General features: G+C 41.3%; 1 protein-coding gene across 1 annotated transcript in view; it reads left to right on the top strand.

Annotated features, from left to right (window-relative positions):
- The window catches only part of LOC121087638 (probable acyl-CoA dehydrogenase 6), a 93363-nt gene that overhangs the window by 61981 nt on the left and 4545 nt on the right, over nt 1-26837 (top strand). Inside the window, exons 4-8 of the mRNA XM_040592906.1 lie at nt 1694-1800; nt 7629-7796; nt 14177-14350; nt 20358-20519; nt 20746-20896. Coding sequence (XP_040448840.1) covers nt 1694-1800; nt 7629-7796; nt 14177-14350; nt 20358-20519; nt 20746-20896 — 762 coding nt within the window. The remainder of the gene's footprint in view (nt 1-1693; nt 1801-7628; nt 7797-14176; nt 14351-20357; nt 20520-20745; nt 20897-26837) is intronic.

Below are 26837 nucleotides of genomic sequence, written 5' to 3'. Positions count from 1 at the left end.
ATATTTCTAGCACAATAGCCAGCTGCTTGCTGAGCTGCATGCCCTTCCTGCAAGGCACAGAGACCCATGATCTTCTGAAGATAGTGTTGCCAGATATTTTTTTTTTTAATTGCAAAATAGCTTCTTCTGTAGCCTCATTTTTGGGAAGAGCTGAACTATTTTCTGAAAGTTAAACCAAACAAACAGAGATATCAAACCAAAAACACTATTCTGAGAAAAGTTCTTGTCATGGAAATCCTCTGTTGAAATAACTAAAGGTTGTCAAAGTTTTAAGCATTAGAAAGCATTGCCAAAAATCCCTGCTAGCTCCTCTCATAATCTGATTTTTCCTGTTGTTGGTTGAGGCTTTTTTGTCTAATGAATGTTCATCTGGCCATACTTGATCATGTCCCAAGGAAAGGAGAAGAAAAAAAAATAACAATACACTGCATAACAGACATGGGGACTTTGTCTCAGTATGCTGGAGGAAGGGGTAAACACTCCAAGCTCGCTTCTTGTATTTATTTGGGATTGCTGCCATGATTATCAGCAGGGACAGAGCTAGGAACTGAGCTCCCTGTGTGCTCAGTGAAAGTGCCTGCCAGCTCCCAGCCTGTTCTCTGGCTGTCCTGTGCTCTTTGACTGTTTTGTGTCAGGGTTGCAGTGGAGGGGATAGGTCAGTTCTAGCTAAAATGGCATCACTCCTTTGGAAGTACTGGGACAGTGTTTTAGGAGGAGGGCCAGGTAACAGCAGCCTGCTTAGGCGGCCAGCAATTCCAAGGAGATGAGTGGAGATGCTGACCTGAGAAGCCTCATACTGAAGAGGAGCCTGAGGAGGAACGTGACTTCTATGAATTGCTGCTCACAGGAAAGCCATCTCATGACCTGAGGGATTTTTCAGCCTAGCACGAGAATGGTTCAAAAACTAGACCATGAGCTCACCATTCACACTGCAAGAACAAATCAGCGAATGTTAATTAGGACAAAATCAACCATGAAATGAGATGGACCATGTTTTGAATCCATGAAAGCAGCTAAACACTGAGAAAACGAGGGTGTCTCTTAGCTGAATTGAAATATGGCCAAGGGAATTTTTTGAGTTAAAATGCCATCAAAAGTTCGCCGTTTCCCTTTTTTATTTTTTTGAGGACTAGAGGAACGGCTGGGAAGAAGCACTAATGGCACTGTGTGATTTAAATGCAGATGTGAAATACTAATAAGAACACAGATATTTGCAGAGGGTGGCCATCACATGTCACAACTTTTCAGTCGCCACCAAAACCTGGCAAAGAGCTGGTGCAAAAGTCAACAGATATACAGGCAGCAGGTCTTCCATCCTGGCTGACTGCAGACTGGTACGGGGGCACTGGGGGGGAAACCCCAGGGACTATGTTTAGTTAGATCTGAGAGCTCTCAAAACAACAGTTATAAAGATCAGAGTTTTGGGCATCTAGAGCACAGATTTCTGTGGGAGTAAGATGCCTGCATACTTGTAAAAACTTTTTTTAAAATGATTGCGGCTGCACTTGTGGTGAAAGCTCTGAATCATAGCTTCGGAGGGTATCTATTCTGTCTTTTGGCTCTAGGACAGGTTTTACCTAATCAGAGGAAAATTAATAACTGTATGGGTAGAACAAAATTTGTAACTAACTTGTAAAGAAAATTCACCTTCAAAAGCTTTTAATGTCCTATCTTTTGTGTTACATTTTTGCAGGTTTGGTTCTGATGAGTTGAAAAAACAGTTTCTCGTGCCGACTATAGCTGGAGATGTTGTGGCTTGCTTGGGAGTCAGTGAAGCTGGAGCTGGGTCAGATGTCGCAAGTAAGTTAACCTAGCAAATTGCCAGTTTTAGACAGCCTGGTATTTTAATGGAAATAATCTGGTTTCCCTGACCTTTCCCTTTGCTGCTATAATTTGTAAGAAATATAAAGGAAGGAAAGGGTAGTGTGGTGAGGGCAAAATCCAGGAGCAGTAATACATGTCTCTGATGCATCAAATTGAACGTATTTGTCAGTGAATCAATAGCTATAACCCTGTGTAGCCTGAGCACAACAGGTTAATATGCAGCTGTCATGCTGGCCCTGTGTTTCTCCTCCTGTTTGTGCTGCTGCTGCTGCCTTCCCTGTTCTGTTCAAGCTCACCCCTGGCAGGGAGCCCTCCAGCGCCTTCCGTAGCTGCACAGCCACTGTCACTTGTGCAATCTGCAGACCTACAAGAGAGCGAGTGTAGCCTGTTCAACTGTACTAAAACTCGCACTTCCTTAAAGCAGACCTTCCCACTGAATGTGGGCAAATTACAGAGCTAGTTTGTTCTGAAAATGCCGGTGTCACTTCCACAATGGGTTCCTCTTGCTTGTTCTTACTTCACCTCAGCCCCTTCCATCATTCCTGTGCAGCAAAAATGTCTTTGAACTGGTGATTGTTTTATATGCAGCTAATGAAGAATTTGCCATGTCAGATCTATAAGCTTTGTGAGTTACTTTGCATGCAACTATTTTTCTTGTTCTAGTGCAAGAATATGTTTAAAAATGTGGAAAAACGAAACCATTATTCTGAAGTGCCTGAGGCAGTAGATAATTTGAACCATCAATTAAAACAGATATCGTAGAAAAAGTAAAAGATATCTCATCTGACTGTGATGGACTTCAAGGAAAAGGGAATGACAAGAAACCGCTTTTAGAGGTGTCACTGTTGGACACAGGGTGGCTAAAGTAAGAACACACATGATGCTCTTACAAGTTGCTGAGACAGCATCTTCCTGCAGACAAAACTGCCAAGTTTCACAGAAGTTTTTTCATCAGCAGAGTCCTATGTCCATATCCCGTTGTTTTCTCAAGACAAATAGATAATTGTTCACCATTAGGGTGCAACAAGTAGTTTTCAAGAGAGTTAATGGGGATAATGAAATAATCTTACTGCATGATCTGTTGCTGTTTTCCTTTCTAGTTAGTTGATTTTATTCATAAGAAAAATTCCATAATATTTATAGACTTGTTTTTCATTAAAATAATCTGAAATTTGAATTTTGCTAATGTAGGAAATACAACATCATTTATTTTAATTAATGCCTCTCTAGTATAATTAGATGATTATAAGAACTTTCTAAATATGATTTCAAATTTTTGATGCAGTGTTCCAGATAATAAGTAACATAAATATTCTTTTAGCTGCATGTTGTTTATCATCTAGCTTAATGGGTGTGATACACTGGATTAATACAGTTAAAGAGAAATTTGGAATCAACTAGCATTATCTGATGAACCCAGACTGCAGCTGGGAGGCAGACCGCAGGATGAAATGACAATACTTTTTCAGCTGTCATGGAAGATCTGATCCCTGGTATAAATCCAGAAAGCAGCTTACAGTGCTTCTAGAGGGTAATTAAATGGACAACTTAGGCACGAACAGCACTAGCTTATGTTCTGAGTAGCACTGGTTTGCACAAGGCAGAGAGAACTTGCCACCTCCAGGTGGCCCAGCTTTAAAGTAAACTGAACTGTGTGTAATTGCACTTGATACATCCTTGGGTTTCTCATGCTATTGGGATGTTTGGGTCCCTTAGGTAAGTAAAGGGGTAGTAAAACATAGCAACTGTTCACATACAAAGGTTGGGGACATACTTCTGCCATGTAAGCCAATATATTTTTAACCGAAGAATGAACACAGAATAAGGTACCTCTAGCATTATCTTCTACCAGTTCCAAAATTACTGAAGGCGATGTGAACACAGAAGAAAAAAGTTTCTCTACATGAGAAGTAAAAGGTGCCTTGAATTAATTTATTCAAAATTCAATAGAACAAAGAAGACTGTGTATATTAGTCTAAAATAAATGTCAAGTGAATTTGAAGGAGCAGCTGGCTGCTTTCAGATGTAGTTGTTGTATGTTGTACGTAGTATTGACTGTGTACAACAAAACTAGCACAGAGATGACTTGAGCAGAGCAGTACAGAACAGTTGGTATAGAAAGTGTCTGTCTTTGATTTCAGGTCTTGGTACCGCAAAGCATACACATTTGTGTCAGTTTTAATGATTTTGTCTCATTATCTCTCACTACTATTCTACAATTTATGTAATGTTTTAATGATAATTTGGGGGGATATGTAAAAATGCATCATGGAAGACACTTGCCCTTTCTTCAGGTTATGTCTTCCAGGCAACTGCACCAAGTAACCCTGTTCACATCTACCTCTTCAACATAGATATCTTGGCCCATTTTGTCTCAGTGGAATCCAGTCCTTCTGCTTTTCTGGGTTTAGGTCATCTTTTTTTGAGCATGAAAAACCAAAATTGCACACGGTGTCTATAATGGCACAAATGCTTCTCCAAGCCTAATAGAAATACTACCCTCTGATATGCACAGTGTACACAACAGTTTGCTGGCTAGTGAATCTTGTGATTAACTATGCTGCTGAAACATCGTAAGACACCAAGAGATCATTTGTATTACCTTGTGCCTAACTGCTTGTACTTCCCGTGTTGAATTTGAAAACTCAAGAACAATCCTCTCTTGCTGGGCGATACCTTGGTTGTCTGTGTTGGTGATGTCTCCCAAGTTTGTGTCACCAGCAAGTTTTATTAGTGTATTCCTATTCTTCTTTTAAAGATTGTTAATGGCTTTGTCCAAAGGCTGATATCCAGGTAGTAGCTTCCTGACATCTGCACATCAGCACTTCCTCTTTTAATGCAAACTGATGCAACTTCCCTTTCACCAAGTTCCTTACCTACATTCCCACTTTTGTCCTAATTCTTATCTTTTCAAAATTTTAACTCATAGTTACCTTGTAGCATCAATTTTAGTTTGCTTGGGTCCAACAGTGTTCTGCTTTTCTCTAGAAAATCCATTTTTGTAATAAACAAATGAGGTTGGTTTTAAATAAGGTGCCACTGGTAAATTGAATAGTTTTTTCTTTCCAAATGTGTTCCGAGGCTGTGCAGATTGCCAAAACAAACAACTTCTGTTTTCACTAGTTTTGATTTCTGGACGCTCCTTCCTGTAGATGTCTTGCTTTGTCAGCTATATCGTGAATCTCTTTATAATCTCATGTGAAATATTTCCTTATTTTTGAGTCATCCTCTGTATGCCTCATGTTTTTTCTCATTCACTTCTCATTTCTGTGGCTGAAACATTTTCTGTTTGCTGCCTCAGTCTTCTTCAGTTTTGTTGGTTTTCATCCACAAGGTTTGACTTGGTTTGACCTGTGGCAGTTCTTACCTTCTGACCTCCAACTGTAGCTTACTTTGATGATTAATCTCTTTCCTTTCCTGTAGGCTATCTCCTGTTATTTGAAGTGATTATTCATTCAGTTAGACTTGAAGCTATTTCTTGCAAGTTTTCGGTTTTTTTTCCTGTGCTGATGATGTAAATTCTAGATATGTGCTCTTCATTTTTTACTTTAAGGATATGCATTGCCTATCCTAGATTGTAATGGTGACCTTAAAAGTTGAAGCCAACCTTGCCTTTCCTCAAATCTCTTAAGATGCATGGCTGGATTCAAGAGCACAGTGTACAAGAAAACTTGAGACTCAAGTATGTTGTGATTGGAGTGGTGAAGTGACCATCCCTGTTGCTTATAGGGCACTAGCTGTATCCTTCTGATGGTGACTTGTGGCCTTTCCTAGAAGGGGCCCTCACAGCATGCTCTGCAACTTCTTGAGTTATAGGCACTACAGGGCCAGTGGTGTGGACCCGCCAAAAATGGGTTATGGAGCAACCAATGAAGTAGCCTTTTCCTAGAGCTATGCTCTATCAGGGAGAAAATTGCAGTCAAATATTCCAAATTATTGTCATAGCCATATCCCTGAGGCTTAAGTAAATTGTTAAGTAGGTTTTCTAAGCCTTCTGTATTTTAGCCATAAAACTTATTTATTGATTTGATAATCTTTCTTCTTATTAGAGTTAAAGAGAATCAACTCTTCATAAGCTGATTTCAGTTGTTTCTCAAGCATTTGAAGCAAACTGTCAGCTATCACATCTGGGAGCACTTGAACATTCCCATTAGCGAGGCATTTGTTCTTCAGTCTGTGTTTGGGTGGTTAGCTCCCTGTGACGCCATGCTTGGAAGAACTGTTTACATTTGTGGTAAAAACCCAGTGCTCATTGTTCCTCTGCAGACCTTCTATGAGACCTCTATCTAATCTCTCCAGTAGCTGTTCTACAACAAAGGGATGTGTGATGTAAATCACCATGTATGCTCCATCCTTTTCGTACTGCTTCAGTACAGTCTTGTATTTCTTATTTTGGCTCCTGTGTGTCCTTCATTTATTATTTAATCTCCATGTATATGATTGTTCAGTGTCTGTGTGCGTGTATTACGAGCATCAGTACTTTAGATTTCTTCGGTTTGTTTGCCTTCATTATTAGAGAGAATATCATGTCAGGTCCCTTGGACAGATTTGACATAGTCTTTTCGTTGACTGAATAGCTATATATCCACATTAGTACTATCTCTTTCCTTTGGTGTTCATCATTAGCTGCTTGTAAATTCCTTTAGCCATAACTTTATCTGATATTCCCCTGTCTTATACTTAGATAATTTTCTCCCATCATTTTTCCCCAGTTCCTCCATTAACAAGGCTTCTTTTCAGCCATGCTGGCCTCAGTCCCGTTTTACCTTGTAAATGAAGATCAGATTCTTGATTTTTGCTTTGGTTTATGTTTAGAGCTTTGGGAAGAAGGTTCATGCGCAGACTGGGGTAGGTGTGTATGAAGGTATAACCAGCTGACTTCAATGTGCCTGCCCGCTCCACCTGCTGTCTGATGCCTACCCACCAAGTTACCGCTTCCCTCAGTAGGTGGGCTCTTACGGACTTTATAGTCTCATTAGATTTACAGGTGCTATTAGGGGTGTGGTATCATCCCCTACTTATAGCTAGATATCTGTTGGAGAGCCTTCCTCAGTTGGGGTTTTTAATTGAAGAATTGCGGGGGAAAGAAGCCAGCCCTTTGGAAATTCTGTTGGATTGTAAAAAATAACTAATGATTCACTCCGGCTGTCTGTGCAGCTAGGGCTTGCAGCGTGATGTGAACGCTCACAGATGAAAATATGATTTTTTTTTTTTTTTTTTTTTTTTTTTGCCAGGGGGTATAAATGCCTGGTGTTTAGAACTCCATGCACAGACATTCTTAGCACTTAGACTTGGCCTTTTGAAAGTTTCCTGGCTTCGAAATTTTTATGCCTTTCTGACGAAGAACATGCAGGAAGTGCGTGTATATATATATAACTTTATGCATACACAGATATTGAGGCTTAAGTTTGAGTCAGGACTCTGGAATTAATGGCCTCCTCGGTGGCTAACGTGCACAGTATCAGAGATGTAATACAAATGACCTCAGACTGAAATGTTTCTGGCCCAAGTTTTTGACAACCAAATTTACGTAGGGAATGTTTTCTGCTTTCATCCACTGGGATGAAGACTCCACCTAAAGGAGCATGAGAGAATTGGTCCGGTTTCACCACTTGCCTTCCAAGAGCTGTCCAGACACTGCTTTGTGCAGCACTGAAGGGCTGGAGGACGTGGGGGGCGTGCGCAGGGAGACCCAAATATTAGTTGTCTGTCTGAGAGCAAGGGAACGACTCTGCCGGTCATTCCGGGACCGGTTTATCCCTCCTTCACAAGAATAACCCTTAATTTCCTGTGTTTTGAAATAGGTATCAAGACGAAAGCTGTGAGAAAAGGCGATGAATATGTCATAAATGGTGGTAAGATGTGGACTACGTCTGGGTGCCAAGCAGACTGGATGTGCCTGCTGGCAAACACCAGTGAAGGACCTCCTCATCGAAACAAATCTCTCATATGTCTGCCAATGAATCTACCTGGTAATATCACAGAACTCTTTTCTCTTCTAATGTGGTTTTATCAGTGGTTTTGTGGATGTCCAGAATGAAAAGGAAAGATGTCTGACAGAAAGGACTGCACCCATAAATGCTCTTCTAAGTTAGGTGTTTCACTGTCATATACAAAGTTGGTTCTGAAATGGATTTGCAAACTTCCACAAAACAAGTAGGGGACAACAGGAAATGAGAAGGAAGTTAAATATTTTGCAGACTTTGGCTTCTGACTTCCCAAATCATTTTACATGGAGAGTCCTTCGTGCCAAAAATAAGTTTATAAAAGTTGTTGAGATACATTTGCATGGGAGTATTTCGTAACATTCTGTGAGACTGAATAGACAAGTCAATGCCAAGGACAAAATTAATGCCTCAAAGAAATCATTAAAAATATAGCAAATTTTTTTTTTTTTTTTGAAAGTTGTAACATTCAGTGTCTTTTAGTTTTGGAGAAGTTCCACAAAACTTTTATCTTGGTTTTCTGTCACTAAAAAGCATGAAGATGCAAACAGTCTGCAAAATAAATAACACAGTACTCTATTTACATAGATCTTTTCTACATATGAACTGCATGTGAAAAGTTCTCAAATTACCTTTAAAAAAAAGCGTTAAACTCTTTCCTGTTTTGTGTGAGGACTGGTGAACAGAAAATATATAGTTTTTTCAACGGCTGGAGAAGTATTTTTAAGCTTGCTGTCTTATTTCTTAAAAAATACTGAAAGTGATTCTCAAACGTGAAAATGAAAGGATAAAGAGTTTAGATATTTAAAACTTGGGAAACACCTCCCGAAACAATCTTATCCCACATGCCTCCCCGGAGCCCATGGGCAGTATCTGACTCAGTTAGGGTGAGGTGACTTACCAGCTGCATTGAGTACTAGAGGGATGCAATGCTGCGCTGTGATTGTGTTGTGTGGCTGGGCCTGACCTTCCTCTGATAGCTGTCCTCCGCCACCCAGCCTGGTGGGCTTGCTGAAGAGAAGTGCAGGCACACCCAGGGGGCTTCATGGCTGTGCTCTGCAAAGGGATCTTTTTTCTAGGGCGCTACTATCGTTATCAGTTTAAATTACAAAAATAGCGAGTTAAATGTGGGCTGGAGTGAAAGCTTCAAAGATCTCGGAAGTAGGGGTTTGTTTTTGAAGAAGACTAGTAATTTGTGTGAAGATGCTGAAGTACATCCTGACATAAGGGTGCAAGTTTCAGTGGTGCAGTCCACTGGATGTCCGTTCCTGAGTAGTCTGCAGTTCTTGCAGCAACAATAATGTGCTGTCTGCAAAAAGGACACCCTTCAGGGAGGATGCAGTCAAGCTTATGTTGGCAGGGACTGTTTGCAGTTCTAACACCTGTTCAAAAGTTTTTAAACCTGTTTTGGTTTTCACTCATTTAAATATTTGAGAAGATGTGTAATATATTAATTTAATATATAATATATACTACATTTTATAACATTTTAAATAGACAATTATTTAATGGATAATAGTGTGTATAAATGTATTTCTATAGTAATATAAAATATTAGAATCTATGGGGTTTTTTTAATTTAATTCAGAGTATTTTACATACAAAATATATGTCATTATCAGCATTTCGCATGTAGGGACCACCACCACGGCAGTGAAGTGAATGTCTGTCTGCTCATTTAATGGATCAGACTGAGAACAAAACCAAGGTCTCCAGTGTTGCAAAAGAGGGTGATGAGAGCTACTTAAGGGAATGTCTTCGAAGTGAATTTCAGTGTGGAGTAACTCAAGCAAGTGAGTTGCCTTGGGAATTAAGCAAGTGCTGAGTGGGTTGTGAATTTCTGCAACCACTGCTTATGCAAGACAGGCTTTGAATGGGCGCTCACAGTTGATGGACCTGAGCTGCCTCACTAGTTGTTAACTTTGTCCTTATTGATAAGTGACAAGTGAAAATGTAACTCAGAGCCAGAATCTCCCTGAATTTCCAGGTAAACTCACTTATCAGCCATCTGCATGAAGTTCTCCTTGTGATTTTTTTATTAAAGAGTCAGAGTGCAAATGTGATACTGCTCCTCTGAAATCAGTTGTCCAAAAACAACAAAGTGGCCAACCTACTGTTAGAGGCAGATAAAATATACAGAAATGGACTTGTAGGTTTTCAGCTGCTTTGCTTATTCCAAAAAGACACATGAGCCATAGCTTTGAGGGGGAGTGTTTTTAGGTCACGCAGCCTATACACAGAACTTCTTTACCTGCGGTAAAGAGTAGAAAAATTGCCTGAGTCGCCTGAAGGTGATCTGCATCAGTGCAGAAGTCTTCCTAGAAACAAAAAAATTGCACTTCTCAAAGTGTATATGCTTTGTACATGCTTTCATTCTTCTCTGTGTTACAGATATTGACCTCCAAAAAGATCACTGTACCAAGACTGGTGACCTTTTAAAGTAAAGCATTAAGACAGTTGAGTCTGTTTAGTGGGTGGGTCATATCAGAAGTGAGATTTTTCAGGAAAACAAAGAGGAAAAATATGAAAAAGGCTTCCATTTGACACAGATGTGAGAAGGAAGCTCCAGCTGTTTTGATACATCCTAAGGATGTCTGTGTGGCCCAGATTGTGCTCCTTTGAGGGCAGCAAACCAAGACTGTACAGGATGTGTCTGGAGGACATCACTGAATGATGCAGTATCAAGCGGCTGTAGATGTATGTGTGTCAAAGCTCAAGAACGAGTGCAATGGAGATGAGTGTGTTATGTCTGACTAACTGCTGCAGTCACCAGCCTGTAACACAGGGTAAGGAAGGGATCCATGGCGCAGCAGTAACTCATTCCTTCCTAGCAGCTGGAAGGACACGGGAGACTGTGTTTGCTTTTCTTTTGCAAAAATCTTGTTTCATACTTGTATAATGTGGTGATAAAAAAAAAAAAGTTTGAAGTCTGAAAGCATATTATTAACTTCAACTAGTAGTTTATTGGAGAAATGAAGTAGGATTTGCTTCTTTAATTTTAGGTGTGTACAGTATTCTGGGGTGAAGCAAATCATGGTCTAGATTTGACAGACACTGCTGAATACATTTCTCATCAAGGGAATTCATGTAACAGCAGTGTGGATTCACAGTAGATATCCACATTAGGTGAATACTCCTCATACCAATGATGTCTTTTAAAAAAAAAAAAGCTGAATTTCTCATACAATGAAAGAGAATCTAACAAGTCATAAAGTGTCTGTGTGTCAGATGTATAGACAAATGGCTGGCAGTCCTAATCTGGTAATTATTTGTGCACTGCTTTGTCTTCTGAGTCCTTAGATAGCTCTAGGGTAGGTTGCAAGGGGGAGATCACAAAGTGGGGAGCATCCAGGAAAGGGGAAATAGCATGTTTCTCAGGCTGTAATTTAAAATCTGCCTGTTTCCATTTGTAATGGCACTAAATGGTGTCAGGAGAGACCCGCTGCCTTTCTCTCAAGACAGAATATAGGAAATAAAAGAGATTGTCAGAAGGCTAGAGTAGTGGGAGAAAATGAAAAATCAAAGACCCCTGGGAAAAACTGCCCAGGAGGAGATACAGCAATCCATCTCAGTGATACTTATGCTAGTAGCACAAATGGTTCTGCTAGAGTGATTTTAGTAAGTCAGGCACTTAGACTTGCTAGATTAAGGTTTGTGTGTTATTGCTTGCGATTTATTCAATACAGACAAACTCCAGCAGTTATCTGGGCAAGTCATTAGTGCTGCTGGTAATTTTTTGTATGTAAGTGTTTGTGTGTGTATGTATGGATATATATAGTATCTAGTATATAAAGAGTATATAGAAGTATATATAGTATATAGTATGTGTGTATATATATTATATAGAATTAAGATAATTAAACTAAGTAAAGGAAGGTTTTGATGCTCATATTGTAACCAAAGAGATGATAATGTATTGTCTTCAAAAAAGAGAAAATATAAAGCATGTGCTAGCAACAGAGGGGGAACTACCTGAGGCTGACGCAGTCTGGGCCTCCTTCTGAATGAGAAGCATGAATTAATCTAAGAGCAAGTGAAACTCTTAAGGCACAACAGAGGGGATGCTGCTGGATTCAGGAAACTTGAGCACACAGCCCAGTCTGGAAGAAGTATAGGTAAAAATCATTAACACATCTAGCTCCTCTAATCAAAGATGTAAGAGCTTTCTTCAATAGCTGTTGTATGTGGATCTGGGGAAGTGCAGGATTGATTTAGCAATATAAAGAACTGGCAGCAGTTGTACTTTTTCCAGCAGAGTCCTTAGTAAACCACCCACTAACAGGAGCAGTAAGTGCATCTTCATGTGGGTGAGGAGCAGTGATTGTGTAAAACCAGCTGGAAGCAGACCAAAGGCATGATCTCTGAGGCTGTCAAAGAAACCAAGCAGTAATATTCCAAAAGGAAAAGATGTTCCAGAAATCATTTGGGCCTCTAAATGGTTCAGTGTGTGTGTGTTTAGCTCTGATTTTAATACAGAAACAAGCCACAAATGCTTTCTTGGCATTGACTGGGTGCAAATTGCTGGATAATTTTCAATCCAAGAATCAAAATTTTTTATACAGCTGTCCTGATTTTCTTCCTGTGTTGAACATGTATCAAAGCAAGTATTCCTAACACATAATCTGTTTATAGATTGGCTGGTGGAGAAAAATCTGGAGTGGAAGGTGTTCTGTAAGTCTATGTGGACCTTATTCTAAGAGCAGTCTTGGCATTTGGAAATAGCATCAGTATTTCATCTCTGCGGAGAAATGAAACTTTCCATAACCTTATTCAGTGCAGCCAGAGAGAGGGGAATGACTGCCAGCTGCTTCTGCGTGCAAAACCAAAGTAATTTTCATATGGTTGAAGCCCTCCTGTCAGTAGAAGTTGAGATGTCTATATTGGTTCAGAAAGATGTATTCACTGAAAGCCATGAAGGATATGGTCCCCAAAGAGGGACCATGACAGCCTGTGCAGTGACCAGCTCCTACTGAGCCACTTTAGAGAGTAGTAGAGAACTGAAAAGAAAAAAAAAAAGAATAAAGAGGAAAATATTTCTCAAATGCCTCCTCTTCACAAAACTGGTTAGAATACTACGTATGTTGTATATAGTGAAATGTTTGGTTTTCTGCAAGGACCTATATGCTGTTTTGGAACACTGTTTTTCTACAAATGTTGCCCTGGCAGATGGAATCAGTACGTTTGCCACAAATCCTCATACCTGATTGCTGGCCTCAATTTACCTCTGAAACATTCTTGCCTTCTATCCCGAATACTCGCATCAGTCCTGCAGCAACAAGGAGGTAAAAACTGAAGACAAGAGAATTGCCACAAAACGTATCAGTGGATGTCTGTTAAACTCCCATGGCGCGGTGGTGAGCCATGCTTGCATCTGCACAAGAGCAAGAACCTGTAGCTAGCAAAAAATGAACAGCAGGAAGGAGTCCTGCCTGGTGTGACAAGGCAGCTGAAGACTTACGTGGCCAAACCTGAAGGAACTGGGCTCATCTCCAACAAACCACCGGACACGGGGTCAGTCTGTGCTGTGCAGGGGGATCTGTGGGGAGGCAAACCCTCTTCACACGCACGTCCGTGACAACTCAGAGGAATGAACTGTGATCATTATGAACCCTTCTATGACTACTTAGATGAACTAAGCAGTATTTTGTAGGCCATCGTAAAATACACAGTTTTAACAAAATTTGGAGTTGATATGGAATTTTTGAATGCTTGTAGCAGTTATGAATTTGAGTCTGAATTTTTATTGTTAGGAAAAAACAGTGTGGCATGATTATAAATTTTTCTTCTACAGGTACCAGAAAAAGTCAGGATAGGCTAGAAAGGGAAGAATAAGTGTGGAAGAGAGGGAAGGAAAAGGATTTCCAGGAAGAGAAATTCTCTAGTTACAGCTTACAACATAGCTCTGTTTTTGTCATTTTTAAATATTTTTCTACTGTTTCACAGCAATGCAGGCACTCAGTAAATACCGTTAAATTGAATCCCAGCATTTTATTGTAGTGCACTAAAAATCAAATATAAGCAAATACTGCATTGTTTCAAGAAGTCTGTGAAGTAAGATTATTACTACTAGTAAACAATTATTATTCAAGACGTAAGAAAAGTGGACCCCTTACAACTGCAGTTTCTGATTTGCTAGTTAAATGTTAAATGGAAAAACTCTTCAAAATAGGATGTGGACCATTTTACTCTTAAATTCCAGAATACTGTTAAGTTTTTCCTGAAGGTAGTTTTCACTGTAGCCTTGGCACATACCTTCACATCTGCAAACTTCACTTTCTTAAAATGATGTACTTGTATGTAGTGCTTCTATTTCTTTTGTGTAGTGCTTCTATTTCTTTTGTGGCCTTCCTAAAAGTACAGAGTGTTTCTATTTTTTGCGGTGTTCCTAATACCCCTTTTTTCTTCAGGCATTCACATTGCTAAAAAGATAGACAAACTGGGCATGAGGTCATCAGACACAGCTCAGATCTTTTTTGAAGACGTGAGGGTCCCCAGCAAAAACCTCATCGGTGAGGAAGGAAAGGGTTTTACATATCAGATGTTGCAGTTCCAAGAAGAGCGGCTGTGGGGAGTAGCCACTGGTAAGTCATCGTTTGCGCTTCTGGGGCTGGGCAGGGACATGGGGGTCACCCTTCGCATGACTAATGGCACTTTCCTTTTATTGTGAATTGGAGTGACCTCTTATGATCTGTTTTTGAAATCTGTCATAGCCTGGATACAGACCATATTCCTTTTCTGTAGAAAAGCTCAACACAGAAAAATTTTTGTGACATATCAGCAAGGATGGTTTCGCCTTGTTTCTTTTTCTTGGTGCTTTTCTGCTGATAAGAAAATATGGCATCGTGTTATGTCTGCTACAAATATAGTACAAAGGTTGTTAAAATACTGGCATGAAATAGAAGGGTGGTGATTTATCCTTTAGTACAGTAAGCTATGATGTTTATCCTGGATTTTAGAAAATTCTTAGTGGCTGTGTAAAGAAGTGGCTCTTACAGCATGTAAAAGAGCTTTGTTTTACGGATCTGTTTTACCTCCCTATGCTTTGGACATAGGTGGTACAGCACCAGTTTCCTTTCCCTGAAGTTAAGCTGTCACAGAGTTCTTGTTACTCTGGCCTCAGGCCATACCTGAATCCGCATATTTGAGTTATATGGATTCTGGATATTCCAGGTAACAGACCTAAGTCTGGATTGTCCATTTTCAGCCTCCCAACCTTCCACACACACCCACCCGTGTTTGCTTCTTCGACTTAAATACAATGGTTCACTGTAAGAAGGTTGGTCCTCTTTAAATTTCACGGTCATGTAAATAATCCCAATATATTCATGCTCCTGCGCATATCCTGTCTGTTACTGGCTGTGTGTGGCTGGGGAGTCGGGAATTCTAAGAAGTGATTTTCTGATTCAGTGACCAAATAAAAAATTACTCCCTGTTGTGGGCTGATCCCAGACCAAATATTTTAGAGTTCAAATGCTTTAAAAAAATCTTTAGTTTGGGCCAAAATTCTTAGTTCAGCCTGAGATAAATTGTAAATGTGAGAGTAGTTTTAGCAAAGAACAGGAGGTTAGACCCCCAAGGGATGCCGCTGCAGACTCAGGCAAGGAAGAGACATGGTCCTGCTGCTGGTCCTGCTTTAATCAAGGCATGCACAGACTGCAAGGATGTGCGTTATGCATTTTTATGCTCAGTCTGAAGTCTAAGTTAAACAAAACAATCAGAAACTCTGGGTTGCAGTGGTGCTCCCCAGGCAGCAGAGTAGCTCACGGCATTACTCATGCCCCAGGCAAAAGTGACGCGCACTGACAGCATCCAAACACAAAGTCTGGCAGGTTTGATCACTCCTGTTAAAACCACTGAGAGTTTGGTACTGTCCAGCCTTGCACAACTGCCCAGCAGTCACCATGCCCTGCCAGGAAGCGGGACACCAGGTTTCAATTCTTCTTTTTGCCCAGAACAACACAGCAGGAGCAGGCAAACCCTCACCCTGGATGAGCAGTCTGGGAAGGGCATCTTTGCTCCGCCCGCCATGGCCAGGCAGGAGCCATCAGGGAGGAAGACCTTGGAGCTGCCTTCTGCCGCATGGTGACCAGTGTATTATATCTCGCTGGGCCCCCTGGTTTATAGCCATTCTGATATAAAATGTATAAAATCACTGGGAACAGGGACGAGACCCATGGTTTGAGCCAAGTTGCAAACTCTGGAGGTAACCAGTTGTAAACAAGAAAAAAGAGTAACCAGTACTCAGAAGGCAGCCAGGTACTTGATGGCTGCGGTTTGTTACACAGTGACATCTCGCTGTTAACTGCCGGTCCTGCAAATGGTTTTACATATGTTCAACCACAAGTGCTTTGCTGAAGCCTCAGGTGTGCAAAACTATGCACATGCCTTCAGCAGTTTTGTGATTAGATGTGCGTGTGTAATCCTAGTGCTCACTTGTGGCCCTCAGAAGGACGTTTCTGTTCCTTCCCAGTTCATGACTATTTGCGTGACATTGAAAATTGCCTGCTCTAGGGCCCAGTCCTGGCACCCTTGCTTTCACTGCTTCCTAAAACTTGGAAGAGCCAGTTGACTGCCATTCTTTTCTTTCTCTCCTTTTTGGGCATTGTTTTGTTGTGTTGTGTTTGGGGCTTTTTGTTTTGTTTTCTGTTTTTCTGTATTATTAGTATCAAGCAAGTATTGTGCTCCAGCCTTCTCTTTGTTTATTAATTATCTTCTTTGTGGCCAGATTTCAGAATTTGTGGGGAGTTTCCTTCCTTCTTCACCTTTTTTTTCTTTCTCTCCCCCCCTTTAAATGGAATTTTAAGTCAAACAGATTTAAAATATAAATAGAAAACTAGTTTCCTGGAATTGCAAAATTTGGTCACAGGTGTGGTCTTCTGAGTGAAACATTATCGAAGTTGCTGTGTTTCTTGCTTCATTCAAAGAGAAGAGTTGCCAGGTATCTCTCCCATGTTATGACACTTGGTAAACACCATCCATTTGTGGACCTGGTGCATGGATCACAGGAAAAGTATGTTGCTGTGGCAAGAAAGCAAACAGGTTTTTTGTTAATTGCTTCACTTGGAGGCAAAGACGGAGTTCAGTGTGTGTGAGAGAGCAGAATGGCACTTTTGTAATGACTTCTATCTGCTTCTGTACTCTCAGTTTTATGAGCACCATTGAGTCATGGCCAGTAAGCGGCATGACGGATCCTTTTGCATGGGCGATGCACGTCTTTATGAAAGAGACAGATTGTTCAGCTTGGAACTCACTGTACATCTCACTAGAGGGTGATCAGCCACAACCTAAGAAAAATATATTAATTTCCTTTTGTTTGGAGAAGAGATGCAGCAAGGCAAAGTGTGTTTACAGTGAGCAGAAGTTTCAAATGGAAAAATATAAATCAGATGGAGATACAAGGAAAAAAATATTCTGCATCTGGCAACTTCACGTGCTTTCACAATTCTCAGCTGCATCCTTAGGCTGCCCTAGAGTGACATTTCCTGCACGTGCTGTCTGTTGAAACCCATGGGGCCAAGGTTGTCTGAGGATGTAGAGAACATTATATGAAAAAAGAGAAAAGAAATATATGGGGGGTGGGTGGGGAATGTTCAGAGAAAAATTAGTTTCACTGTTAATGGAGTTTCTCTGTACTTGTATGACTGGCAAAGTATTGTGTGCTGTTTTGTTGCACAGGGCTGTCAGCAGCCATGGTATTCATGACAGCATTTCATTGCTGTTTATTGCACAGCTAAGCTTTGCCATGTTAGAGCTGTGCTCGTAGCTCTCTGTAGTCATGGCATCACAGAATGGTTTGGGTTGGAAGGCACCTTTAAAGATCATGACATCCAATCCCCCTGCCATGGGCAGGGACATATTTCCCTAGACCGAGTTGCTCAAAGCTCCATCCAACCTTGAACACTGCCAATGATGGAGCATGCACAACTTGTGTGGGCAACGCCTCAGCACCCTCATCATAAAGAATTTCTTAGATTTTCTTAGAATCATAGAATGGTTTGGGTTGGAAGTGACTTTAAAGATCATCTAGTTCCAACCCCAACATTCTTCCTTATGTTCAATCTAAATCTACCCTCTTTCAGTTTAAAACTGGTGCCCCTTGTCCTGTCACTACAGGCTGTGGTAAAAGTCTCCCTCCATCTTTCTTACAAGTGCCCTTAATATATTGAAAGGCTGCAACAAAGATTCCCCAGAGCTTTCTCTTCTGCAGGCTGAACCACCCCAACTCTCTCAGCTTTTCCTCACAGGAGAGGCATTAGAGCCCTCTGGCCATTTTTGTGGTCCTCCGCTGGACGTGCTCTAACGGGTCCATGTCTTTTTTGTACTGTGGGCTCCAGAACCGGATGCCATGCTGCATGCAGGTGGGGCCTCACAAGAGCAGAGTACGGGGGCAGAATCACCTCCCTCGGCCTGCTGGCTGTGCTGCTTTTGATGCTACCCAGGACTGTCCTTAGAAGATTTCCTCTGTTTATTTCTGTGTGCAGGTGGCAGTCCCAGGAATAAGCAGATGGGCAGTGATGGCAGTTAGGGAAACAGGAGGATGGATCAATCAGCTGGGGTGGGAAGGAGGCAGTGAGGTGGACAAGTGAACACTCTGAGAGCACTTTTCCCAGGCCCCCCACTCCAAGCCTTGATGCATGGTGACAGCCTGAGCAGAGATGGTCCAAAACCCCTTCATGATCTTCAGCACTTTTGCAAGCAGGACCTAAATAGGTGTTGGCCTGTTCCCTATCACCCTGTCCTGCCCCTGCCTTGTCTTTGCTGTTTCTCGTCTCTTCTTGCCCTGGTGCTGGTTGCTGGGAACCACGTGAGCCATGCTGGAGTGCCTTGCTCCGACAGACCAGCACAAGACTAATCCCTTGTCATTATCCCTCCTACCTCTGTTCTGCTCTCCTAGAACTGGCATGTACTGTTTAGTTTCCCTGCCAGCAGCTCAGACTTGGCTGTTTGCTTCCCAGGCATCATTTTAGGGGCAAGGGACAAGAGGTGCCTGGACACTTCTTGCTCTTTTAGCATCTTCCAAGCTGGAGACTGTAGACATAGAAGTGAAAAACATGTTAGTGTTATGCATGCTACAGTGTTGTGTTACATAGTCCTTTGGAAGGACAGGGATGTTCCTCTGTACGAGAGATGTCCCTGAAAATTGCAATTTTTTTTCTTCTCCAGAAAACCAGCAGTAGGGTGGCAAGGCAGCATAGTGTAATAGCACAGAAGAAATGAGGACATTATTGTATATGCTTTTTTGAAAAATAAGCATAGAGGCTAGTTGCTTGAGAAAGGAGGGAATAATATTTAAGGAATGAAAAAAGCTGATCACCTTGCAAAATGTGGGGACAGCATGTGAAACATGAAAAGTAGCGCTCTGTGGAAGAGCTGGTGGACGATCATGGCAGGGTCAGTTGGTGGAATGCAGAGTCTTCATATGAGAGCAGTATAGGGATGAAGTTTAGATAGAGGTGCTCTTGAAAGTGATGCAAAAAGGAATATGGAAGTATACCAGGCTCCTGTTGTGAGTAACTGGCAGGTGGGAAAAGGGATTTTGTAGTAGTCCAAGGCTTGGTTGTATTTTGCATTTCAGATTCGGGTTTTTGTGGTTTAGATTCTATATGTGAATGGACATGGATATGCATATTTTGAAAAAAGAAAATCTGACCCTTCTCATACAGATGGGATTGTGAACTCTGTTCCTCTCCCTCTTGCTTGCCATAGTGACGTGGGTCCACATTTGCTAAAAAAAAATAATAAAATTCTCCACAAATTGAGCACCTGCTGTTATCCTAGCTAGGCTGCAAGAGCCTAGCCCTTCACTTCAAGGGTTCTTTGTCTTAGAAAAGAAACTTCCCTTTTCTTCTTGTTTAAAATAGGGTATCTCTAAGTTTGCTCAAAAAGTAGCAGAAAGCTCATTCTCTTGCTTTAAAGCAGCGTCTGCTATCTTTATCACCTGTCTTCCAGCAGTATCCTGTTTTGATTCTGTTCCCGTTAGAAGCACTGTTCAGTATTTACTAAAAAGGGGCTGCGAATCTTAGTGGTTTTCCCTTCCTTTCTATACTGGGATCTGGTCACGGAACGCAGACTAGGAAGCAGCCTGTTTGCGTGCCTTGGTCTCTGAATTGGTTTCTACCTTCTCCCTGCCTTCCTTGAACAGCATTCCTCAGTGAGCACAGTCTCTGCCTGCAGGTGTTCTTTTGGGATTGTAACAAACCTTCAGGACACAGGTAGCATGGAAAACAGGAGTTACCACAAGCTTTTGCTTGGGCCCCAAATGAGGCATTAGGGATGAAGTTTACACACTCTTTGTTGCATACTGCTCTCCATGACTTTCCTTCCCTCCTCCCCACCCCGCTTCGCTCTCCTCTGAGTTTTGACAGGTTGGGGCTCAGGTGGAATAGGGATAAAGAGGCCTTCAAGGTGCAAGGAAATACCAGACTTTTTTTCAGAATTGACACGGCACCCCAAACTGAGCGTATGGAATAATTTACTTTAGAAAACCTGATTTCTTGTACTACATGAAAAAAAACATCTTTGTCAACAAGAAGGAAAACAACAGATCTGGCTATAATGATGTCTTGTTTTGTTTTTTGCTTCTTCAAGTCCTGACGCCACTGGAAAATATAATACGAGAAACTATTGACTACACTCGCCAGCGACAAGTGTTTGACCAGCCCATCCTGCACAACCAAGTCGTGCACTTTCGCCTGGCCGAGCTGGCAACCGACGTGGAGCTCCTGCGCTCACTGCTGTACCGCACCGTGGGTGAGCCCCCAGCCTGCTTCCCACACCCGCCGCCCTTCGTGCCCCCACACCCGCCGCCCTTCGTGCCAAGAACACTGTCAGGCTAAAGGAACATGGAGAGGCGATGGCTAGATGCAGGCTGTTGTCGGTGACTGTGTGTGTGTTAATTGTGCCTTTTTTTTTTTTGTAGCTCTCGATGTGTGTTAACTGTGCCTTTTTTTTTTTTTTTTTTTTTTTTTTTTTGTAGCTCTCTATGTGGAAGGCAATGATGTGACAAAACTTGCTTCCATGGCTAAGCTAAAGGCAGGTCGTCTGGCCCGTGAAGTGACCGATAGCTGTCTCCAGTTTTGGGGGGGAATGGGATTCACCAGTGAGGTTCTGGTGAGCAGGTTTTACAGGTAAGCGAGTGAGTGGTGAAAATAGGAGGAGGGTTTACTGAAATTTGGCCTCTTACATATCCTGCTAAAAGATCACCCCTTGAAAAGAGCACCAGCTTCTCGCTAGCGTGACTGGTATTGTCAAACTGAATGGCCTGTCACTGGCGTACATCGATCTTGGAGTGACATGTGAATGTCAGGACACAGGGTGCCTATTCCTTTGCTAAATCTTGGCTTTCTATTACAACTGGGTAGTCTGAAACTATCCACGGGTTAACTTGAATGTCAGGTGAAAGAAGCAAACTCCACGTTTTCCCTGCTAGTCCTCTGGTACCTGCCAGACAATGGTATTTTTTTTCTCTTTGCCCTTTGTTTGCTTGTAGTCTTGATTACAACGGAACTAAAGCAAACTACAAGCTTTCTTCTAAAACCATTGAAAATCAGCTTTACCTTTTTCCCTAAATATTTGTGTGAAACGGGAGTTCACCATCAGGCTCCTGCCATAGTCTTTTCTGACAGCAGTCTCCACTGGGTTAGTCATACCAGATACTGTGAGACGTCTCGTATGAGAGATGTAGGTGCTTCCAGCAAGCTGTTAGAACATTAAAATGCTACAGAGGCCTTTTAGCAAATTAATTAAAGTCCCTTCAAATTTTACCATGTATCTACTTAAAGGAAAATTCTCTCTAAGCAAACAGTTTTGTTGGCAGCTGATAGGAAAATTCTGGCCTCAGTGTCTTATATTCTGTAGAAGGACCAAAATGGAACCTGCATTTTCTTGCAGTAACAGATTTCAGTTCAGCCCTTATATATAAGATATCCAATCAAAGGCTAGCAAAATAAGTTACTGGTTCAGTTAGTTGAAAGTTTTGGTGAATAGATCTGTGTAAAGTGAGAGCAGAAACACTTAAATCTGTAGAAAGCTCATTTCTTTTTTTGTAGATTAAGTTACTTTTTCTTTTTTTGATAGCATTTTATGAACAGAAATGCTATTGTGGTAAGTCAGAGAGATCTTCAACCTTTTTGACTGGTGGATTCCTGAACTTTTCTGGTGAACGTACTCACTGCTGTGTGGTGATGGTTTTAAGCCAGCTGTCAATACGATGGTTTTTCTCAAGTTATTTTCTCCACAGCCTCTTTATTAGTGGCTAATGGTCCCTGGTGATGCAGATGTTAAAAGCTTCTGCAGTAGGCACTCTGAATAAAATTAATCCTTGTCTTGAAGTGCTTACTGTCACTGTAGTAATAAGTACAGATTAATGTGTAAGTGCTTTTATATAGCTTTGATTTGTCTTTAGATTTCTTAGCGCAGTGTATTATTGCTAACCGTGGGCAGGGCTCTTCTGTGTGAATTCCTGACTGGTTTCTAAGTATACCAGCACAGTCACATTATTCCTGAGAAGAAATCCAGAGTATTTCCTATTGGTATAAACTGTGTAGCTGGCTAAAGAACTATCTGTCTGGCTATAAAAAAAAACCACTGTTATAAAAGAGGCTAAAGGTGGCGTGATATCTAGACTCCAAAATTTTCTGTGAATCAGTAAAATTCCATCACTGAGTAACTATAAGCTCCTGGAAGGGGGAAGCATTACCTAAATAAACAATTACAGGTTCAAGTCAGAATCTTGTTATCTGTTAACGATAAGTAAAACAGTAACTTTCCTAAAGCAGTTCTTTCTACAGCAGTCTGAGTAACCATTCACGTCACTGTGGTATTTGTCACCAAGTAGCAAACAGCGTAACTGCACAGCATGATATCTAGTCACCACGTATAAAGATTTTTGTAGCATAATCCTTACCAAGTTTCCAAGGAAATGTTAGTCTTTGACACATGTCCGGATGTTACTCCTCAAAGAGCACACAGTATAATCCATGGTTAGTACATGAAATCTTTGAACTTTAGTCTTTAGTGTTGGTGGGGAGATAATAAACAGACCCAACACAAAACTGCCAAATGACTTTATTCAGATCTGTCATCTTAATCATTAGTCTTTTAAACTTTGTAGAACAACTGACTTTTCTAAAGTGCAGTATTCTCTAGAAGGCCTAAGATAGCTGTTTTACCATGTAGGTGTCTATACTGGGCTGATTTTATATACGTGAATGTTTCATTTTGAGCTGTAGGGATTCTGAGGAGATTGGGTTTGAAAAAAAAAAAGTTTTGAGCCCAAATATCAAAGGGTTTCACAGAAAAATACAAGCCAATATAAAAAAGATTGAGTGGACTTTCCAGACTTTACCATACTAGCAGGATGCTGGAGGAGAGTGCAGAGTGGAGTTGTGTTTATTTTTCTCTCCCCTGTATGAAATGCCTCGAAGACATCATGACTTCGGAAAAATCAATTATTGAACAAACCCACAATCTATATGAAAACCCCAGGCTATAAGAGATCAGAGGGAGGAAAACCTTTTGTAGCAATTATATTGCAATTTTTCAGACTTCATAACGTCAGTTTTAAAAAATTTCAGGTAGCGATCTATATATTGTAATAGTAATTACGTACACTTCAATTGTTATAAGAACTTGTCCGGCCTTCTTAAAGAAGTTTGGGGTTTTTTTTAAATTACGATTGTTTCTAAGTACCAAACACTATGTCTATCTGCTGCCACTTCTTACAAGTTTTACTCTTGTGGGGGTGGTGGGAAGAGTGCTGATTTCTTTACTTGCTGCATTGTGAAAGACTCGAGAAAGCAGTAAAAATATTGACTACTCATGTGAAATAGATAAACAGCATTGCAAATGCACATAGCTGCGGAAGAAAAACAGGTGGGTTTTTTTCCCCTCAACTTTTGCCTAGCTATTGCAATATGAAGTCTTATTTGTACTTCAGGCTAGTTAAAAATCAAACTTCTGTCTCAAGTGAATTTTTCTGAATAAGTAATGCATTTCCTTCTAAATTATTTTTTGTATTCCTCCCCTTTTAAAAGTCAGTTGAAATATTTTATTCAGTTACTTTGATTTTTTATATTCTTTCATTCTTTACAAAGCATGTCTAAACTAGAAAACGGGGGGGGTTTCCATCGGTCTTTGTCATTATTCCAATTCATGGTTGTACCAAATGAAACTAAACCTATCCATTTCTGCTGACAAAACCAATTTGCTTTGAAGTCAGTAGCTAACTGTTGAGACAAGATTTAGTAACGATTCCTCAGTCACCTGTGAAAACAAATCCGTAGCCTCAACCTTTGCCTGCAGAGGTTTTGAGACAGATGTCTGTCTACCACTTTGGTAGACTTTTATGAGGACCTTGAGAGCACGTTTGGATGAAGCACGTGACATCTAGCTCTAATATGGCAAATCAAAGTACGTAACTGTACAGCAATGACTTGAAGGTGGAGCTATGCTCCAGAGAGGGCGAAGGCGATGCCCGCTCCTGATCAGCTGGCCCTTCAGAATGCCCCGTGGGGGACACGGGCAGGGCCACGTGAACTGGCAGACACAGCTGCTGGTGGCTGGGCTGTCCCAGCCTGGCCAGAAGCCTGCCACACTGGGTGGTATCAGCTCAGACTTCTCCCTCTGGATCAGTGTCTCTTTTAGATGCTGCTTAATTTGGACAGCCTAGAAGTAATCTAGCCGAGTCTGAAGATGCAAGAAGTCACAAAATACTACGTTTCAGGGTACATCAGTATATTTTGTTGAGAAAAATCTTGCCAGTAATACAACTTCAAAATAATAAGTGTGAGAAAAAAGGGTAAACGTTCCATAATCAAGAGCAATTTGTGCTGAAAGGGGGCAGTGCGTAAATGGCCTTCTGGGAAGCAGTCATATGCTGAGACACATAAATCTTGGGAAGGATTTACCAACGGCCTCCAAAGCAGGGAGCAGCATCCCGAGGGACTGCTGCTGTGAAGCCAGGCTGCTAGGGAAAACTAGAGGTGGAGTCACCAGAACTTGCTTTCTTCCCCACGTCTGACAGCACCGATCGCTGCTGGAAAAGGGAAACAAGATGACTGAAGTTTATTTTCTCAAGACTTCAAAGTTATGTAGATGGTGGAGCAGGTTCCTCTCGGGGTGTTTGTGAACAGAAAGGGCTTTTTAGATCACAATGCCATTCAAGAGGAAAATGTAGCGCAGGATGGCTCCCTGAGCAAGCACTTTTTCAGCGGCAGGTAGTAAAGGTAGTGGGATGCACAACTGCAAACACCATCATGTTTTATCAGCTTGAGGCTAGAGACAGATTTAGCGTGCCCTTAGCTGTGGCCTCAGTGCCTATATAGAATGTTACAAGGCCAAAAGCTTTCTTTGTGCTGCGGGAAAGTTACCTGTCCCTACTTCATGGCTAGTGAAATCGCACGCAAGGGAGAGCTCAGAGTGGAGCCAAGCACCAGCCCTGATTTTCAGCATAACGGGGCCCAAAAAGTTTACAGGCAGGGTGATGGACTGCGCTCGGCTTGTGCAAAACAATGGCTGAATGGCGCTCTGGGTGCAGAAGGGTCAGCACCAGCCAGAAGAGGAACGTTAACTGAAGGACTATACTGGATTTTACTACTCAAGAGCACATTCTGGCTGTAAATTAGAGGATTCCTGATCATTAAAACAACTTTTTCATGTGACAGCCTTCAAATCAGGATAGTCCAAGATTAAAGGGATCTTGTTTTTTAAAGGGTTCTAGTGCTGGATACATTTCCGAAGGTTATATGACACAGTACCTATGGAAATGGGAAATTTGATTTGATGACGTGGAGGGTCTTCTGTTCCTTTTGCTGCCTAACTAGAAAATGATAACCTGGATTGGGTTTGGTGGGTGGGAAAGGCTCGTCACCCTCCCTCCTAAATGCAGTTTTTAAACTCAACATTGAATAATTTATTTTTTTAATCTGTAAAAAGTGGATTGCTTTTTAACACTTACCTCTCTTGATTTGGTTGAGTAGAGTAAGTCTTACCATCTACAGTGGATGTTTCAGGTGCATAGGATTTCCTGAATGAGAGCAAACTCTTTGCAGGGAGTGTTTTAGGAAGGCAGAACACAATGGTCAGTATTAATCCCTTTCCTCAGGCAAACTCCCGCTCTCTAAGGGAAAAGCACTTACCAACCAGCTAGCTGTCTGGTCCCTCAAAATGACACCTTTACATAACTGTATGGTGTGTTGCAGGCTGGTTCCTCACTGTCGTTGGTCAGAGTGAAGCCATTACAGGTTGGTGCTCACCTCAGCTGGGCTGCAGGTAGTGTAGGACATGCTGCTTTGTCACAGGGGCAGCGACAAGGCCATGGAGAAATCAGAAAGCAAAGCGCTGCTGTGACAAATCAAAAGCATTCTAGGGTAGCCTACCTAAAGCAACAAGATTCTATTATTTATATATATTAAAATATTTATATGCTGCATTAATAATGCATTATTAATATAATATAAACTATCAAACAATAAACTTACAATAAATAGCTGATATACAAGCTTACTTCACTATGTCATCTTCCCCAGCTTCCTCACATTGAGTTCCTGGCAGGATAGTTAGTCCTGTGGTTTTGTTTTCTTAAGCTGAAAACAAGTCTTGTTCCCAGAAGAGGGCTGCTAGATTAAAATCATTTGAGTCCTTTGTCATTTTGAACCTCTACAACCAGGTGAAACTTTCTGTCCTGTCTCCCCGGGGCAGAGACTGACATTACTCACCTGCCAGTGTATTCTGTAGGAAACAGTCCTTATCTCACCCAGAGACAAAAATATGATCACCAGCAATTTTGTAAAGACACACACAGATATACATATGCACAGAGACACACACAAAAGCATACCTGACAGATGTTTTGGTTTTTAAAAACCTGTATTTGTATGTGAAAACCTGACAGATGTGAAAAACTGACATGTCTGTCACATACTACCAAAGCCAGATCTTACCCCTGCCTATCTATAACTATAATAGCCACGCGTCCAGGATTCCTGCTGAAAATGGAGGACTTTTATCAGCATCACAGAGTTCTGAGGGTTAATTACTTACTGTTGCTACAGTGCTGCGAAGATGCTA

Source organism: Falco naumanni, chromosome 4, assembly GCF_017639655.2.
Source record: "Falco naumanni isolate bFalNau1 chromosome 4, bFalNau1.pat, whole genome shotgun sequence".
NCBI classification, from domain to species: Eukaryota; Metazoa; Chordata; class Aves; order Falconiformes; family Falconidae; genus Falco; species Falco naumanni.
This window is presented reverse-complemented; position numbering and strand designations above follow the sequence as displayed.